A 20,735-nucleotide genomic window follows, 5' to 3' on the forward strand; every position below is an offset into this window, starting at 1 on the left:
CTCCTATACAGCATGAGCCCCACACAGCCTCCCCCTATACAGCATGAGCTCCACACAGCCTCCCCCTATACAGCATGAGCCCCACACAGCCTCCCCCTATACAGCATGAGATCCCCACAGCCTCCCCCAATACAGCATGAGCCCCACACAGGCTCCCCTAAACAGCATGATCCCCACACAGGCTCCCACTCTACAGCATGAGCCCCACACAGGCTCCCCCTATACAGCATGAGTCCCACACAGCCTCCCCCTAAACAGCATGAGCCCCACACAGCCTCCCCATGTCCAGCATGAGTCCCACACAGGCTTCCCCTATACAGCATGAACCCCACACAGCCTCCCCCTATACAGCATGTGCCCCACACAGCCTCCCCCTCTACAGCATGAGCCCCACACAGCCTCCCCCTATACAGCATGAGTCCCACACAGGCTCCCCATATACAGCATGAGACCCACACAGCCTCCCCCTATACAGCATGAGCCCCACACAGGCTCCCCCTCTACAGCATGAGTCCCACACAGCCTCCCCCTATACAGCATGAGCCCCACACAGCCTCCCCCTATACAGCATGAGCCCCACACAGCCTCCCCCTATACAGCATGAGCCCCACACAGCCTCCCCCTATACAGCATGAGACCCACACAGGCTCCCCCTCTACAGCATGAGTCCCACACACCTTCCCCCTATACAGCATGAGCCACACACAGGCTCCCCCTCTACAGCATGAGCCCCACACACCTTCCCCCTATACAGCATGAGCCCCACACAGCCTCCCCCTATACAGCATGAGTCCCACACAGGCTCCCCCTCTACATCATGAGTCCCACACAGCCTCCCCCTATACAGCATGAGTCCCACACAGCCTCCTCCTATAGAGCATGAGCCCCACACAGCCTCCCCCTATACAGCATGAGCCCCACACAGCCTCCCCTTATACAGCATGAGCCCCACACAGCCTCTCCCTATACAGCATGAGCCCCACACAGCCTCCCCCTATACAGCAAGAGCCCCACAGAGCCTCCCCTATACAGTATGAGCCCCACACACCTTCCCCCTATACAGCATGAGCCCCACACAGCCTCCCCCTATACAGCATGAGCCCCACACAGCCTCCCCCTATACAGAATGAGCCCCACACACCTTCCCCTATACAGCATGAGCCCCACACAGCATCCTATATACAGCATGAGCCCCACACAGCCTTCCCCTATACAGCATGTGCCCCACACACCTTCCCCTATACAGCATGAGCCCCACACAGCCTCCCCCTATACAGTATGAGCCCCACACAGCATCCCCCTATACAGCATGAGCCCCACACACCTTCCCCCTATCCAGCATGAGTTCCACACAGCCTCCCCCTATACAGCATGAGCCCCCCACAGCCTCCCTCTATACAGCATGAGCCCCACACAGCCTCCCCCTATACAACATGAGCCCTACACAGCCTCCCCTATACAGCATGAGCCCCACACAGCCTCCCCCTATACAGCATGAGCCCCACACACCTTCCCCCTATACAGCATGAGCCCCACACAGCCTCCCACTATACAGCATGAGCCCCACACAGCCTCCCCCTATACAGCATGAGCCCCACACAGCCTCCCCCTATACAGAATGAGCCCCACACAGGCTCCCCCTATACAGCATGAGCCCCACACAGCCTCCCGCTATACAGCATGAGCCCCACACAGCCTCCCCCTATACAGCATGAGCCCCACACACCTTCCCCTCTATACAGCATGAGCCCCACACAGACTCCCCCTAGACAGCATGAGCCCCACACAGCCTCCCCCTATACAGCATGAGCCCCACACAGCCTCCTCATGTCCAGCATGAGCCCCACACAGCCTCGCCCTATACAGCATGAGAGCCCCATAGCCTCCCCTATACAGCATGAGATCCCCATAGCCTCCCCTATACAGCATGAGCCCCACACACCTTCCCCCTATACAGCATAAGCCCCACACAGACTCCCCCTATATAGCATGAGCCCCACACAGCCTCCCCCTATACAGCATGAGCCCCACACAGCCTCCCCCTATACAGCATGAGCCCCACACAGACTCCCCCTATACAGCATGAGCCCCACACAGCCTCCCCCTATACAGCATGAGCCCCACACATCCTCCCCCTATACAGCATGAGATCCCCACAGCCTCCCTCTATACAGCAAGAGCCCCACACAGCCTCCCACTATACAGCATGAGCCCCACACATCCTCCCCCTATACAGCATGAGATCCCCACAGCCTCCCTCTATACAGCATGAGCCCCACACAGCCTCTTATATGCAGCATGAACGCCACACAACCTCCCCCTATACAGCATGAGCCCCACACAGGCTCCCCCTATACAGCATGAGCCCCACACAGCCTCCCCCTATACAGCATGAGCCCCACACAGCCTCCCCCTATACAACATGAGCCCCACACAGCCTCCCCCTATACAGCATGAGCCCCACACAGCCTCCACCTATACAGCATGAGCCCCACACAGCCTCCCCCTATACAGCATGAGCCCCACACAGCCTCCCCCTATACAGCATGAGCCCAACACAGACTCCCCCTATACAGCATGAGCCCCACACAGCCTCCCCATGTCCAGCATGAGCCCCACACAGCCTCCCCCTATACAGCATGAGCCCCACACAGCCTCCCCATGTCCAGTATGAGCCCCACACAGCCTCCCCCTATACAACATGAGCCCCACACAGCCTCCCCCTATACAGCATGAGCCCCACACAGCCTCCCCCTATACAGCATGAGCCCCACACAGCCTCCCCATGTCCAGTATGAGCCCCACACAGCCTCCCCCTATACAACATGAGCCCCACACAGCCTCCCCCTAGACAGCATGAGCCCCACACAGCCTCCCCCTATACAGCATGAGCCCCACACAGCCTCCCCCTATACAGCATGAGCCCCACACAGCCTCCCCCTATACAGCATGAGCCCCACACAGACTCCCCCTATACAGCATGAGCCCCACACAGCCTCCCGCTATACAGCATGAGCCCCACACATCCTCCCCCTATACAGCATGAGATCCCCACAGTCTCCCTCTATACAGCATGAGCCCCACACAGCCTCTTATATGCAGCATGAACTCCACACAGCCTCCCCCTATACAGCATGAGCCCCACACAGCCTCCCCATATACAGCATGAGCCCCACACAGCCTCCCCCTATACAGCATGAGCCCCACACAGCCTCCCCCAATACAACATGAGCCCCACACAGCCTCCCCCTATACAGCATGAGCCCCACACAGACTCCCCCTATAGAGCATGAGCCCCACACAGCCTCCCCCTATACAGCATGAGCCCCACATACAACATGAGCCCTAAACAGCCTCCCCATATACAGCATGAGCCCCACATACAACATGAGCCCTAAACAGCCTCCCCATATACAGCATGAGCCCCACACATCCTCCCCCTATACAGCATGAGATCCCCACAGCCTCCCTCTATACAGCATGAGCCCCACACAGCCTCCCCCTATACAACATGAGCCCCACACAGCCTCCCCCTATACAGCATGAGCCCCACACAGCCTCCACCTATACAGCATGAGCCCCACACAGCCTCCCCCTATACAGCATGAGCCCCACACAGCCTCCCCCTATACAGCATGAGCCCAACACAGACTCCCCCTATACAGCATGAGCCCCACACAGCCTCCCCATGTCCAGTATGAGCCCCACACAGCCTCCCCCTATACAGCATGAGATCCCCACAGCCTCCCCCTATACAGCATGAGATCCCCACAGCCTAACCATGTCCAGCATGAGATCCCCATAGCCTCCCCATCGGACAGAAGGACACATCCCTGGTTATATTGTAGATAGCATTTGGAAATTGTTTTTTTTTCTGCTCACCACCATCCACCCACCATCTACAAAAAAAATGTTAAGTAAAAGTTACATTTACGTACCCAAAAATAGTGTAATTAAAATATTGACCCATAAAAGAAGTCTTCATATAACTATGGTGGTGGATAACTAAAATAATTATGGCTCCCAAATTGTGGAGGTAAAAAAAACATCTAAAGCACCAAAATGGAGTAAAATTGAGAATATGGCCTAAATATCAAACATGTGACTATAGTTATACCTTTATTTTATAAAAATAACATAGAGGTCTTGTGTGTAATTTTTTAGCTAAAGGGAATCTGTCAGTAGGATCTACCATCCTAAGTCGTCTACATGAGCAGGAAGGTCATAGAAATTTTAATAAAATTAATCATGATACTTAATATCTACGATCCGATGTCTTATTCCAGAGAAATACACATTTTTCTTAATAAGAAATTGAGCTGTTAAGATCGACGCACCGGACACTGATCTTCCAGGGAATCTGCTTCCAGAGCTTATTTTATATAAAGAGGGGAGTTACCAGTGTGAGACATGTAATGACTGATAGTCTGCTCTCCTGCTCTACATGTCTTCCACTGGTAACGTCTCCTTTAATTTAAAATAAGGTCTAGAGGCAGATTCTCAGAGAGATCTATGTCCGACCCACAGATCTTAACAGCTGATTTACATATTAAGAAAAGCCTGGATTTCTCTGATATAAAACATCAGATTGCAGACATCAAGGTATCATTTTATTAAGTTTTCTATGACCTGCATGTCCATATAGATGGCTTAAGAGAGTTGATCCTACTGATAGATTCCCTAGATGTCTCTAGTAATGTGGCACTTCAGTGTATATTCTCTGTAGTTCTGAAAAAAAGTTCTGTTCTCGCCACATATTCTTGAAAGGATGGAAAGTCCTTTAGGGGGTAAAATGGCAGTCCCATGTCACTGGGTTATCTAGGTTTTCAGCGGTATAAAAGAGCTGTCATTAACCAGCCAACAGCTAATGATGAGATGACTCTGCTCAGTCTGTCACAGCCTATAGAGTAAAACTGACAATTAAATTAAAACAGGTACAGTAAGTTCAACCCTCTGTGACTGCTCTAGTGATCGGTAGGTTTTAACTGGAGTTATATCATAAATTTGGTTACACGCATGTTCTAATAATCCAATTTTCCTAATTTAACTTTCTTCTTTAACAGTTATATGCCAAAATGGAGGAACCTTTGATGGAATCAAATGTATTTGTGATGATATGTTCTATGGCCCTCGCTGTGAAACTATCATAGAGAGAGTTGAACCTGGTAAGTGATGATTTTCGGGCTTTGGGTTATTCTAGTTTTACATGCAGGAGCAGGAACATCACAGTCTGCTACTATGTCTACTTAGAAAAGTCTGTAATTTTGTTCTGGTAGCCTACAGACCAGTCTATTTTACTTTAGAGGTATGCTGGCTAATTCTCTAAATAGGTGATGACTGGGGTCTCAGCAGCTGATCCATCCTTAATAACTGATTAATGGTAGATCAGCTGCTGAGACCCCAGTGATCGCTATAATGAAGATTGATGGAGGTGTAGCTGTTGGGACCCCAAGCATCACTGTGACCGCAGAATATGTTGCTCTTAAAGAGTTTTGTTAGAAAGTCAATGTGTATAGTCAAACATCGCTTCATTTAACATGACTGTGGGGTGGTAGATTGGGATCATATCGTCTAGTGATTGATTGATGATGATCTAAGAGATCAGCCCACCCCCTCTCTAGTATTTATTTATTTTGGCCTAATGAGCCCCTTAAAATGTATAATCATCATTTTGAAACTGATTAGCCAAAAACTTAAGCTGATATTTTTATTATCGGGTTGAAATAATTTTCCCAAAAATTTGACACAATTTTGACAAAGGCTTCAGATCAACTGGAGTTACTATCTCTCATGCTTCAGTTACTATTGAATATTTTTATGAGCTCTTATAAGTCAGTTATACGTCTTCTTATTTTCTCCTGCAGTAAAGTTTGTGGAAACTTTTGTGAAGGTGGAGTTGAAGGTCACTAATAGACCTTTTGATGAGAACTATAAAAACAATCAATCAGAAGAATATAAGGAATTTGAAACAGAGTTTAAAGGCGAGGTAATAAGACAAAGCGATGAAAGGCGACCATACACCTTTAAGAGCTGTCAGTTGACGGATTATTCTTTTGACATTTCCTCATATGCATTCACATTTGTTAGCGTGTGCACGTGCCCACAATGTGGGGAGAAGAGTAAACTGCTGCCGAACACCTCTGGTGACCACTTTTCTCTGTTACGATAAAAGTATTGGGTGTTCAACATGTCCTATTCCTCATAGATCTCCAAACACATAAGATTGTGGGTACATCTGCCCAAAATCTGTAAGTTTGTCCAACATTGTTCTAGTACACATGGTGGAAATACATTTTCAACTTCATTCCAGCAAAAACTATAATCTTTGTTCTTTGTTTATACAGATGAGAGAATTCTATAAAGATTTGGAAGGCTACAAAGACATAGAAATTTTGGACATAAGGTAAGCTTCTTCTTGCAGGAAGCAATTTTTGGTTTGAAGTGTTGGAGTGAAAACTAGGCATTCATCGTCAACCCCAATATTGGTCCTTCGACCCAAGCAAAAAGTTCAAGCCACAAATGAAGATCTACAGTGGGTACGGAAAGTATTCAGACTCCTTTAAATTTTTCACTTTTTGTTTCATTGCAGCCATTTGGTAAATTCTAAAAAGTTCATTTTTTTTCTCATTAAAGTACACTCTGCACCCCATCTTGACTGAAAAAAAACAGAAATGTAGAAATTTTTGCAAATTTATTAAAAAAGAAAAACTGAAATATCACATGGTCATAAGTATTCAGACCCTTTGCTCAGTATTGAGTAGAAGCACCCTTTTGAACTAGTACAGCCATGAGTCTTCTTGGGAATGATGCAACAAGTTTTTCACACCTGGATTTGGGGATCCTCTCCCATTCTTCCTTGCAGATCCTCTCCAGTTCGGTCAGGTAGGAAGGTGAATGTTGGTGGACAGCCATTTTCAGGTCTGTCCAGAGATGCTCATTTGGGTTTAGGTCAGGGCTCTGGCTGGGCCAGTCAAGAATGGTCACAGAGTTGTTCTGAAGCCACTCCTTTGCTATTTTAGCTGTGTGTTAGGGTCATTGTCTTGTTGGAAGGTGAACCTTCGGCCAAGTCGTCTGAGGTCCAGAGCACTCTGGAAGAGGTTTTCATCCAGGATATCTCTGTACTTGGCCGCATTAATGTTTCCTTCAATTGCATCCAGTTGTCCTGTCCCTGCAGCTGAAAAACACCCCCTTAGCATGATGCTGCCACCACCATGTTTCACTGTTGAGATTGTATTGGGCAGGTGATGAGCAGTGCCTGGTTTTCTCCACACATACCACTTAGAATTATCACCATAAAGTTCTATCTTTGTCTCATCAAACCAAAGAATCTTACTTCTCATAGTCTGGGAGTCCTTCATGTGTTTTTGTGCAAACTCTATGCGGGCTTTCACTGAGGAGAGGCTTTCGTCGGGCCACTCTACCATAAAGGCCCGACTGGTGGAGGGCTGCAGTCATAGTTGACTTTGTGAAACTTTCTCCCATCTCCCTACTACATCTCTGGAGCTCAGCCACAGTGATCTTGGGGTTCTTCTTTACCTCTTTCACCAAGGCTCTTCTCCCACGCTTGCTCAGTTTGACTGGATTACCAGGTCTAGGAAGACTTCTGCTGGTCCCAAACTTCTTCCATTTAAGGATTATGGAGGCCACTGTGCTCTTAGGGACCTTGAGTAAGAAAATTCTTTTGTAACCTTGGCCAGATCTGTGCCTTGCCACAATTCTGTCTCTGAGCTCCTTGGGCAGTTCCTTTGAGCTCATGATTCTCATTTGGTCTGACATGCACTGTGAGGTCTTATATAGACAGGTGTGTGCATTTCCAAATCAAGTCCTATCAGTTTAATTAAACACAGCTGGACTCCAATGAAGGAGTAGAACCATCTCAAGGAGGATCACTAGAAATAGACAGCATGTGACTTAAATATGAGTGTCTAAGCAAAGGCTCTGAATACTTATGACCATGTGATATTTCAGTTTTTCTTTTTTAATAAATTTGCAAAAATGTCTACATTTCTGTTTTTTTTCAGTCAAGATGGGGTGCAGAGTGTACTTTAATGAGAAAAAAAATGAACTTTTTAGAATTTACTAAATGGCTGCAATGAAACAAAAAATGAAAAATGTAAAGGGGTATGAATACTTTCCATACCCACTGTATGTAGATGTCACTTAAAAAAGTGAACATCTATTAACTCTTATTATTCTTGTGTCTTATTAATTAATTCTACTGCTCCACCACTTGTGTTCCACCAAATTAGAGTCCTATTTACAACATATATATTATGCAGTAATGAATCAGTATAATAGTTTTACTCTAACATAAGAGAATAACGATCTCTGCCCATATACGATATGTAGCCAACCCTTGGCCATAGAAGCTATTCCAACATATGAAGATTTTAGAGCAGGGTTTCTTTTGTTACAAGAGAGTACAGACCGATGGTCTGGACTCAACCTATCCTGTTATAATACTGTCACCAATTCAGTGAGATAATCACTGTTCAATGTGCAGCTGGAGACTGTTCCCCTTGTCAATAATTGATCGTCAAGGTTTTTAGCCAATTTTTAGAAGTTGCCTGTCCTGTACGATGCCTTTCAATGAGGATATCCTGGGCTCTTGATACATTGCTGTATTCACTCTATGTGACTGCAGATTACTGAATCACGACAGTGTGCAATGTGGACACTGTCATGATTTCTCTGTATTCCCAGCAATGAGTGAGCTGTCATTGAGAGAAGTGGTTGAGAATCTAGTCAACACATGACTGCAGTTATGCGAATCGTGTACTTGTGGTCATGTGACTGCCCACACGGTCTCAGAATATAGGTGAATCATGGTACATGATTTGGTAAGCTGCCGTCTCATAGAGTGACTGAAATAATTTGCCTAGAGCCTCTAAAACCTTTTCAAGGGAGCTATCGAAATACCTTCGCTGTGTGTTGTAACTTCATTTGTTGCCACCCTCTACTATGAGGCTAACCGAGCCTAGACCAATGCAAAAGTAACTTAAATCAAATGGACCACTGAACAATAGTGTCCCCTTAATCAGGGGGCCTAACTTTTTTGAGCCAAACACTATATCATTAAACCTTTATTATAGCATAACTTTTTCTATCTTATTTTTCTGTGAAGTCTTGGTTTTATGGAACGAGCTATCAATGGCTCCATTCTGGGGAATATATAAATTATAAATTAATTTTTGAAAATCGTTTATTGAAAAGAATAAAAAAAAAAAAAATTTTTTTTTAGGATTTTGGGGTACATATACTTCATTGACTACCATCTAATCTAATTGATCATTGTTAGGATAATGCAAAAAATACAAAAAAAAAAAAGTTCTGCCTTTGCATTCCCTCTTTTGTAGATGCTGGTTATAGAGCAGTAACACTAAAGTTAACTTCGTTCTACAAGTCAATATAATTGCGGCAGTACCAAAAGTTTACTATGCTGAACTATTTTAAAAAATATTCTCTTTTGAGGGGTGCACTTTTTTATTATCTGTTAAACGGTTATACTTGACATTTCAAAGGCTTACACCCTGACATTGGCACACTTAACAGCTAAAGGGAATCTCTCATCAGGATTTCACACCCCAAACTAAATTATGTGCATTTAGCTCTTTTAAAGACAAGTGCAGCAATACCTTTACATGGACAGTCCATTCCTCTGCTACTGAAAATCAGCATTTCAATCGATGTGCAAATGTGTTCGATAAATTTGAAGCCTCTGTCACTCCAGCTCTATTCCACTTCCTCTTCTTGCTTGACTGGTGGCTCCCTTACCTGTAATTACACACCATAGAGGCTGTCAGTCAAGTGGGAGGAGGCTTCGCTGGGCAGGGAATAGAGCTGGATTGACAGAGGCTTCAGATTTACGATAGGTATTTGCATATAAATTCAAACTGTGATTTTTCAGTAGGGGAGAAACGGACTGGCCTTGTAAAGGCATTTCCGCACTTATCTTTAAAAGAGCTACATGCCCATATTAGTAATTTGGGGTGTGAAATCCTGCTGACAGATTTCCTTTAACTGATATTTCACACCTAACAGTCATATACTTACGGCAGACCGGGGGGAATTTTTTAAGTTCCCGGCTTCAACAGAAAAGCAATGCAGTCCAACAGCTGCATTGCTGGGGGAGGCGGCGATGAGCTGAGAGATGGAGCCACTTTATAAGTTTCCACAGTCAATACCAGCAATTATGGGGATAAGTAATTGGAGACTAACTTTATTGGCTTCCGAACAATGCACAATGTCAGTCCTGATCACCAGGATTGCGCAGTTTGCAACTTACTTCTGAAGCATCAAAAGCATAATAAGGATTTAAGAAGATATCCCCATAGTTAAATTAATTAAATAAAAAAAAATAGTTTTTATGATTTTAAGCTACTCTCACCACTTTGGAAAAGTGGGCGCAGTTAGTTTTGCAAATTAAGATTTAACTAGATGTATTGTGATGCTTAAAAAAAATGCAAAACTAAGTCACAAACTCACTCCAGTAGAGTGTAAATGCCAAATTTATCACACACCATAGAATTATGGTGCCAAAAAAAGGATACACAGTCATAATGGAAAATGATTTTAAAACCTCCCCTAATAATTGTGATTTTAAGTCACTTCTCACAACCAAGCCATGAGATGAGATAGTCAAGGAGTCCAAGGTCAAAAGCCAGGAGGATACGTCATCAACAGAAGAAGAGACAAAAGCGTAGTCAGGTAAAGTTCCAAGGTCACAATACCAGGAGGATACTGGATCAAAGCAAAAAGGGTTAAACAGGCAGATGGTCAGAATAAGGTCCAAGGTCAGGCAATGAAACAGCAATTCACAGAACACAAGGCACAGAGACAAACCTCACACAAGATGAATGTACATCGGGTAGAGGTCTAGGAGAAACAGCCCAGTTAAGTAGCCTGGCAATCACCTGGGACAATGAACACCTGGGGATAGCCAGTGCCTCTCAGTCTCAGATTGGACGGCTGAGCTGTCAATCAACACACTGACAGCTCAGCACGCCTCTGTACCAGATTGGACAGCCGAGCAGTCAAAGTACTGACAGCTTCAGCACTCCCCTGTACCAGATTGGAGAGCTGAGCTGTCAGTAACTGCATACCAGACACACTGAGATGTAGAACCTCTCGGCTTCCCAATAAATTTTAGATGTAAGGCCCTAACTAATCAATCAGCCTTCACATCTCGAGCTGGGACCCATAATCTCTCCTCTGGTCCATATCCCCTCCAGTGAATGAGGTATTGAAGGAAATTTCAGACCCTATGAGAATCCACAACCCTCTGAACCTCATACTCCAAGCCACCGTCGACCGAAACTGGAGGAGGTGAGGATGAGCTAGACAATGTCTAAGGGAAAAACTCCTCTAATAGGGATTTATGGAACATTTTAGGGATGCGAAGAGATGGACAAAGCTTTATTCTGAATGCCACTGGATTAACCACCTTTGGAAGTGCATTGAGGTGCATTGCTGGAAAAGGGAAAAAAAAAAAAAAAAAAAATCTCTTTAAATCTCTTAGTTTGCGAGTGTGAACGAGCTGCGTGTGTCCGGAGCGTAAGTGCGAACGAAAGTAAGTGTGTGACTTGTTTTTCAGTGACTTTGTATTCAGGGAGTTTGGAATGGAGGACTTTGGACTGAATTGCTGACTGTATTTCATTAATTTCTTTACTTTACTTTTTACTTAACATTCTGTATATTGCAATCCCCATTAGGAAATGAGCTCCATTACTGACAATGCTATCCAGTGTACATCTTGCCACATGTATGTATTCCTTGAACAGCCGGTCGAGGTTTCTTACTGCTGTGCGAGATGTGTGCACGTTGTGCATTTGGAAGCCCAGATACTGGATCTAAATGAGCAGCTGGCAGCACTGAGATCCATTGACAACATGGAAAGGAGTCTGCTGCTCACTGAGCAGCAGCTCACTGGGGTAGATGTGGGGGAGGGTTGTAGTCGGGAGCTGCAGGACAGTGAGGTCCCTAGTTGGGTGACAGTTAGAAGGGGTGGTAGAGGGAAGAGTGCCAGGGAGGCTAGTCCTGATCTGGCACACCCCAATAAGTTTGCAAAGTTGGCAGATGAGGGGAGTGATGGTACAGGGGTAGCACTACTGCAGCAAGGCATGTCCCCTGAAAGCCGGAGGAGTGTCAGCTCCAGTAAAGAGGGAAATAGGAGAGTAGGGCAGGCCAGGCAGGTGCTGGTAGTGGGGGACTCAATTATTAGAGGAACAGATAGGGCAATCTGTCACAAAGACAGGGATCGTCAAACAGTGTGCTGCCTACCTGGCGCTCGAGTCCGACACATCGCTGATCGGGTTGACAGATTACTGGGAGGGGCTGGTGAGGACCCAGCGGTCATGGTGCACATTGGCACAAATGACAAAGTTAGAGGTAGGTGGAAGGTCCTTACGGATGATTTCAGGGAATTAGGCTGCAAGCTGAAAGCAAGGCCCTCCAAGGTGGTATTCTCTGAAATACTACCGGTACCACGTGCCACACCAGAGAGGCAACGGGAGATTAGGGAGATAAATAAGTGGCTCAAGAACTGGTGTAGGAAGGAGGGATTTGGGTTCCTTGAGAACTGGGCCGACTTCTCAGTTGGCTACAGACTCTACGCTAGGGACCGGCTGCACCTTAATGAGGAGGGTGCAGCTCTGCTGGGGGAGAAAATGGCTAGAAGGTTGGAGGAGTGTTTAAACTAGGGATTTGGGGGGAGGGTATTCATTTTATAGGTGGGGAAGATAGTGCAGATAGTGACCTGGGCACAAATAAAGAAATTGGGGGTGGGGTTAGAACAGTCAATAAAGTAAGAAGGAATAGAGGTACAGAGAGATACATAAAATGCATGTACACTAATGCCAGAAGCCTCACCAACAAAATGGAGGAATTAGAATTAATTTTGTTGGAAAATAATTATGACATGGTAGGGATATCTGAGACGTGGCTGGGCGAGAGCCATGACTGGGCAGTTAATTTACAGGGCTATAGTCTGTTCAGAAATGACCGTACAAACAAGCGAGAGGGGGTGTGTTTATATGTAAAATCATCCTTAAAACCTGTCTTGCGGGAGGATATATGTGAGTCTAATGAAAATGTAGAGCCCCTGTGGGTGGAGATAAGGGGAGGGGGAAAAAATAATAAATTACTGATAGGAGTTTGTTATAAGTCTCCAAAAATAATGGAAGTAGCGGAGAATATCCTCGTAAAGCAAATAGATGAAGCAGCGACTCAAGGAGAAGTCATTATTATTTGAGACTTCAACTACCCTGAAATCCACTGGGGGACAGAAACATGTAGTTCAAGCAAAGGAAATAGGTTTTTGACTACTATGAGAGACAATTACCTTTCACAACTGGTTCAGGACCCAACAAGAAGGGGGGCACTGCTAGACCTAATATTAACCAATAGGCCAGACCGCATATCAAATATACGAGTTGGGGGTCACTTGGGTAATAGTGATCACAAAATAATACGTTTTCATGTAACCTTTAATAAGATGTGTAGTAGAGGGGTTACAAGGACACTAAACTTCAGGAAGGCAAATTTCCAACGGTTAAGAGATGATCTTAGTGCAATAAACTGGGACGATATCCTGAGACATAAAGCTACACAAAGCAAATGGGAGACATTTATTAACATCCTGAATAGGACCTGTGTACAATATATACCCTATGGGAATAAACATGCTAGAAATAGGAGGAAACCACTATGGCTAAATAGAGCTGTAAGGGGAGCAATAAGTGACAAAAAGAAAGCATTTACAGAACTAAAGCAAGTAGGTAGTGATGAGGCATTAAATAAATATAGAAAATTAAATAAATTATGTAAAAACCAAATCAAGGCAGCAAAGATTGAGGCAGAGAGAATCATTGCCAGAGAAAGTAAAAATAACCCCAAAATATTCTTTAACTACATAAATAGTAAAAAACTAAAATATGATAGTGTTGGCCCCCTTAAAAATAGTCTGGGTGAAATGATGGATGAGGATGAGGAAAAAGCCAATATGCTAAATGATTTTTTTTCAACCGTATTTACACAAGAAAATCGCATGACAGAAAACATGATTAGTGATAACAAAAATTCTCCAGTAAATGTCACTTGCTTAACCCAACAGGAAGTACGGCGGCGTCTAAAAATCACTAAAGTTGACAAAACCCCGGGCCTGGATGGGATACACCCGCGAGTACTGCAGGAATTAAGTAACGTCATAGATAGACCATTATTTTTAATCTTTAAAGATTCCATAATAACAGTGTCTGTACCACAGGACTGGCGTATAGCAAATGCGGTGCCAATATTCAAAAAGGGGACAAAAACTGAACTTGGAAATTATAGGCCGGTAAGCTTAACCTCTACTGTGGGTAAAATCCTGGAGGGTTTCCTAAGAGATGCTATACTAGAGTATCTGAAGAAGAATAACCTCATGACCCAATATCAACATGGGTTTACGAGGGACCGTTCCTGTCAAACTATTCTCATCAGTTTTTATGAGGAGGCAAGTTCTGGATTGGACCAAGGAAATGCAGTGGATGTTGTGTATATGGACTTTTCAAAAGCCTTTGATACGGTTCCACACAAAAGGTTGATACATAAAATGAGAACAATGGGGATAGGGGAAAATATATGTATGTGGGTTAGAAATTGGCTCAGTGATAGGACACAAAGGGTGGTTATTAATGGAAAACACTCAGACTGGGTCTCAGTTAACAGTGGGGTACCACAGGGGTCAGTATTGGGTCCCCTTCTTTTTAACATATTTATTAATGACCTTGTAGGGGGCATACAGAGTAATATTTCTATATTTGCAGATGACACTAAACTCTGCAGGGTAATCAATACAGAGGAGGACAATTTTATATTACAGGAGGATCTATGTAAACTAGAAGCTTGGGCTGATAAATGGCAAATGAGCTTTAATGGGGATAAATGTAAGGTAATGCACTTGGGCAGAGGAAATAAAATGTATAATTATATGCTTAATTGTAAAACACTGGGCAAAACTGTAACTGAAAAAGACCTGGGTGTATTGGTGGACGACAAGCTCACGTTTGGTGGCCAGTGTCAGGCTGCTGCTGCAAAGGCAAATAAAATAATGGGATGCATTAAAAGAGGCATAGATGCTCATGAGGGGAACATAACTTTACCTCTATACAAGTCACTAGTGCGACCACACTTAGAATACTGTGTAGAGTTCTGGTCTCCGGTGTATAATAAAGACATAGCTGAACTAGAGCGGGTGCAGAGAAGAGCGACCAAGGTTATTAGAGGACTGGGGGGTCTGCAATACCAAGACAGGTTATTACACTTGGGGTTATTTACTGTGGAAAAAAGAAGGCTTAGGGGTGATCTTATTACTATGTACAAGTATATGAGGGGACAGTACAAAGACCTTTCTACTGATCATTTTACTCTGAGGCCTTAGACGGGGCCAAGGGGGCATCTTCTACGTCTGGAGGAAAGAAGGTTTAATCATAATCACAGACGGGGATTCTTTACTGTAAGAGCAGTGAGACTATGGAACTCTCTGCCGTATGATGTTGTAATGAGTGATTCACTGTTAAAATTTAAGAAGGACATGGATGCCTTTCTTGAAAAGTATAATATTACAGGTTATAAATACTAGATTCCTTGATAGGGCGTTGATCGAGGGAACTAGTCTGATTGTCGTATGGAGTCGGGAAGGAATTTTTTTCCCTAATGTGGAGCTTAGTGTTTGCCACATGTTTTTTTTTGCCTTCCTCTGGATCAACAAGTTAGGCTATGGGTTGAACTAGATGGACTTAGTCTTCCTTCAACCTTAAAACTATGTTACCTCTGGGATCTCATATGACCAATAAACTTTTCACCAAAGTTTGCCGATGGCACTTTAAGTTTAATGTTCCTAGATGACAACCAAACCTTATCCCCAATCTTAAAAACAGGCCCCACTGAACGTCTTCTATCAGCCTTCTTTTTTTGGCAAATCTGAGCCGTTCCAATATTCTTTTCAACCTCCCTCCAAACATCCACAAGCCTCTGTACAGAGACCTCCACCCCAGGATATTCAGAACTAATCCTAGAAAATTCACCAAAATGGGGATGAAAACCATAATTACAAAAAAGGTGAGGTTCCAGTAGACCGATTTATGCGACTGTTAAAATCAAACTCGGAAAGAGGTAAAAACGAAGACCAGTCCTCCTGCTGAGCCACCACAAAGCACCTTAAAATTTGCTCCAAAGATTGATTTGTCTTCTCAGTCTGACTGATTTCAGGGTGGTAAGCGGATGAAAATGACAAGTCAATCCCAAGTTTACTACAGAAAGCTCTCCAGAATTTAGAGACAAATTGTACTCCCCTATCAGACGCATGTTAAGAGGGATCCCATGTAACCTTACAGTATGAGAAATAAATAACCTAGAGAGTGTTTCTACATTAGGTAATCCTGAAAAAGGAACAAAATGAGATTGTTTGCTGAATTGATCAACTACCACTCAGTTTTCCCACCAGACAGAGGCAAATCCGTGATGAAATCCATGGACAAATAAATCCATGGTCTTTCTGGAAATGGTAATGGAGCAAATTCCCTGGCCGGCTATGACTGACTTTAGTGCATGTGCAGACTTCACAAACAGATAAAAAATATTTGATATCATTATTATTATTATTATTTATTTGTATAGCGCCTTTGATTCCATGGTGCTGTACATAAGGAGGGGTTACATACCAAATACAGATATCACTTACAGTAAACAAACTAACAATGATAGACTGGTACAGAGGGAAGAGGACCCTGCCCTTGCGGGCTTACATTCTACAGGAATGGGGAAGGAGACAGCAGGTTGGGGGGATTGCAGTAGCTCCGGTGTTGTTTAGGTGGCAGCAAGCAAGGTCATGGCAGGCTGTAAGTTTGTTTGAAGAGATGGGTTTTCAAGTTCCATCTGAAGGATCCAAATGTGGCTGGTAATCGGGCATGTTGAGGCACAGAATTCCATAGGATGGGGATATTCGGGAGAAATCTTAGAGGCGATTGGGTAAGGAACGAATAAATGTGGAGGAGAGAAGGAGGTCTTGGGAGGACCGGAGATTACGTAAGGGAATGTATTGGGAAATTAGTTCAGAGATGTATGGAGGAGAGAGGTTATGGATGGCTTTGTGATCAAGTGAAGAGATTTGCAAAGGGGGGTAGCAGAGGAGTAGCGAGGCAAGAGATGAAAGAGTTGCGCAGCAGAGTAAAGGATGGACTAGAGGGGGGCGAGAGTTTTAGCAAGTAGGCCACAGAGGAGGACGTTGCAGTAGTCAAGGCGGGAGATGATGATTGCATACACAAGCATTTTAGTAGATTGAGGGTTGAGGAAAGAACGGATTCTGGAAATATTTTTGAGCTGGAGGCGACAGGAGGTGGTGAGAGCTTGGATGTGGGGTTTGAAGGACAGGACAGAGTCAAGGGTTACTCTGAGGCAGCGGATTACCAGTACAGGGGAAAGTGTGATGTAATTTATTGTGATAGAAAGATCAGGTGGGGAAGATATGCGAGATAGGGGAAAGATGAGGAGTTCAGTTTTGTCCACGTTGAGCTTGAGGAAGCGGGAGGAGAAGAAGGAAGATATGGTTGCTAGACATGCTGGGATTCTGCACAGCAGAGAGGTGACGTCTGGGCCAGAGAGATAGATCTGGGTGTCATCAGCATACAGATGATATTGGAAGCCATGGAATTTTATGAGCTGTCCCTGGCCAAGGGTATAGATTGAGAAGAGTAGGGGTCCTAGGACAGAGCCTTGAGGGACTCCAACAGAGAGGGGGCAGGGTGAGGAGGTAGTGTGGGAGTGGGAGACACTAAATGTGCGGTTAAAATGGTATGAGGAGATCCAAGATGGGGCAAGGTTTTTGATGCCAAAGGAAGAGAGGATCTGTATTAGGAGGCAGTGGTCAACTGTGTCAAAAGCAGAGGATTGGTGAATAAGAAGGAGTACAGAGAATTGTCTGTTACCTTTGGCTGTAAGTCGTTGGTGATTTTGGTAAGGGCAGTTTCGGTGGAATGGTGGGGGCGGAAGCCGGATTGTCGGATGTCGAAAAGAGAGTTAGATGAGAAGTGAGAGGAAAGTTCAGCGTGAACGTGTTGCTCAAGGAGTTTGGAGGCAAATGGGAGCAGCGATATGGGGCAGAAGTTGGACAAGGTGGTTGGGTCGAGGGATGGCTTTTTGAGGATGGGCGTGATTGTGGCATGTTTGAAGGCAGTGGGGAAGGTACCAGAAGTTAGTGATAGATTGAAGAGATGGGTTAGGGATGGGATGAGTGTGGGGGTGAGGTTGGTATAGAGGTGGGATGGGATGGGTTCGAGTGCACAAGTGGTGAGGTGCGAATTGAAGAGGAGACGAGTAAGGTCTCTTTCCATGATGTTGGGAAGGGAGGTTATGGGGGAAGGACAATGGTGTGGAAAACAAAGGGGTTGTGGTGATTGAACAGTAAAGGTTTGCCTTGTTTGGTCAATCTTGTTTTTGAAGTGTGTGAGAAACTCCTCAGCAGAGATGACGGAAGTTGGACGGGGCAGTGGAGGGCGGAGGAGAGAGTTAAACATGTTGAATACCTGTTTGGGGTTGTAGGATAGGGAAGATATGAGGGTTGTGAAGAAGGCCTGTTTAGCAGAGGTGAGGGCTGATTTGAAAGCGAGTGTTGCTTGTTTGAATGCAGTGAAGTCAGCTTGAAAATGTATTTTCTTCCAACGCCACTCCATAACCCTGGACGCTTGCCGAAGCTGTTTAGTGAGGTTGTTGTGCTAGGGTTGCCTATTGACTCGTCTCGCTCTGCCATGCACAAGAAGGGCGATCGAGTCAATAGCTGATGCGAGAGTGGCATTGTAGAAAGCAGTGGTGCTGTCTGTGTCGTGGAGTGAAGATATGGTTGTCAGTGATAGAATAGAGTCAGAGAGTGTGTGGGTGTCTAGATATGCAAGGTTTCTTCGGGGGAGTGCTAGTTGCTGGACATGGGTGACAGGTGAGGAGGACAAGGATAAGAAGGTGAGTAGATGGTGGTCAGATAGGCATGGGGGGAATTTGTGAGGTTAGAGAGGGAGCAGAGTCAGGTGAAGATGAGGTCTAGTGTGTGTCCGTCTGTGTGGGTGGCTGAGAGGACCATTGAGTAAGTCCAAAGGATGAAGTAAGTGACAGGAGTTTGGATGCTGTTGACTGGCGAGTGTCAGTGGGGATGTTGAAGTCGCCCATGATGATTGTGGGAATGTCTGCAGAGAGAAAGTAAAGAAGCCAGGTGGAGAATTGGTCAATAAAGGTAGTGACCGGGCCTTGAGGTTGGTATATGACAGCCATTTGGAGGTTGAAGGGAGAGTAGATGCGGACAGAGTGGACTTCAAAAGAAGGGAGAATAAGGGTGAGTAGAGGTGGGGTAGGGCTAAAGGTGCAATTGTTGGAAAGGAGAAGACCCACTCCTCCACCATGTCTGTTACCAGGGCGAGGAGTGTGGGTGAAGTGCAAGTCACCGTAACACAGCGCAGCAGGGAGGCAGTGTCCAAGGATGTCAGCCATATCTCTGTGATGCCCAGGAAGGAGATATTGAGAGAGGTAAAGAGGTCGTGGACAAAATGTAGCTTGTTGCAGACAGAGCGGGCATTCCAGAGTGCTCCAGAGAGAGGGAGCAGGGGGGTGGGTGTCCAGGGCACGGGTTTTATGTAGGAGAGGTTGCGGGAGTTTGCAGTTGGATTGAAGCGATAGGTGGGTGAATTGGTGGAAGGTGCAAACTGTGGGGGTCCAGGATTGGGAGATATGTCGCCAGCAGCGAGGAGAAGCAGAGAGAGGGACAGCAGGTGGGAGAAGGAAAGTGTCCGGCTTGTGTTATGTTTTGGTAGGATAGATCTGAGGTTGAGGAGCAGGTCTGTAGATGAGGTCAGGTGGGGAGGTAAGAAAAAAGGAGAGATGATTATTTGGTTAGAGGGTGCTGGGGTTTGGGGATAGCGAAGGAGAGTGAGGATTAGTGGGGCAAAAACAGTAAGGGCATATGTAAGCATAATGAAAGTTAAGTGTGAATGAGAAAGAGAAACTAAGCACAATTAGTATATAGTTACTTGTACCTTCTGGTCACTGTTCTAGACCAGGCTCGCTTGATTTATGGAGCTCTGAACAGCACATGAGTTGGGGCAGATGTTTTCAGGAGGGGAGGAGCCGCAGGAAGACTGCTCAAAAAAAACATGGGTGGAGGGGGGGAGTAATTAGGACACAGAGGCTAAATGTATTCAGGAAACAGACAGATAGGAACCAGTGTGTATTGAGATCAAAGAATTGAGGTGATGAATGTGCAAATGGATTCAAACATATGCAGGACAGATAGAATGAAATTAGCAGGGATCAGTGGATACACAGCTGATATTGGATGCAGGAGACATACCGGGAGACAGATAGATACAGTTTCGAAAAGACAGTCAGATATGCAGCGTGGGGTTTGCAGTTGGGGTCAGATGACGTACCAGGAGACAGATAGATACAGTTTGGAGAAGACGGTCAGATGTGCAGCGTGGGGTTTGCAGATGGGGTCAGATGACATACTGGGAGACAGATAGATACAGTTTGGAAAAGACGGTCAGATATGCATGCATATCATTATGCATGGACGGCCACCAAAAAAGTCTAGCTTTCCGTATAGCAGTATACCAGGATACCAGGATGACCACTCAAGACAAAATCATGAAATTCCTGTAACACCCACAATCTAAGGTATACAGGCACACATAATTTAGTAATTTAGTTCCTGGAGT

General features: G+C 45.2%; 1 protein-coding gene across 1 annotated transcript in view; it reads left to right on the forward strand.

Annotated features, from left to right (window-relative positions):
• LOC141165382 (uncharacterized) overlaps positions 1-20,735 on the forward strand; it is a 43,343-nt gene that overhangs the window by 6,986 nt on the left and 15,622 nt on the right. Inside the window, exons 2-4 of the mRNA XM_073650975.1 lie at positions 5,064-5,165; positions 5,865-5,986; positions 6,345-6,403. Coding sequence (XP_073507076.1) covers positions 5,064-5,165; positions 5,865-5,986; positions 6,345-6,403 — 283 coding nt within the window. The remainder of the gene's footprint in view (positions 1-5,063; positions 5,166-5,864; positions 5,987-6,344; positions 6,404-20,735) is intronic.

Source organism: Phyllobates terribilis, unplaced genomic scaffold, assembly GCF_046119375.1.
Source record: "Phyllobates terribilis strain yellow unplaced genomic scaffold, ASM4611937v1 Scaffold_11__3_contigs__length_659146591, whole genome shotgun sequence".
Taxonomy (NCBI): domain Eukaryota; kingdom Metazoa; phylum Chordata; class Amphibia; order Anura; family Dendrobatidae; genus Phyllobates; species Phyllobates terribilis.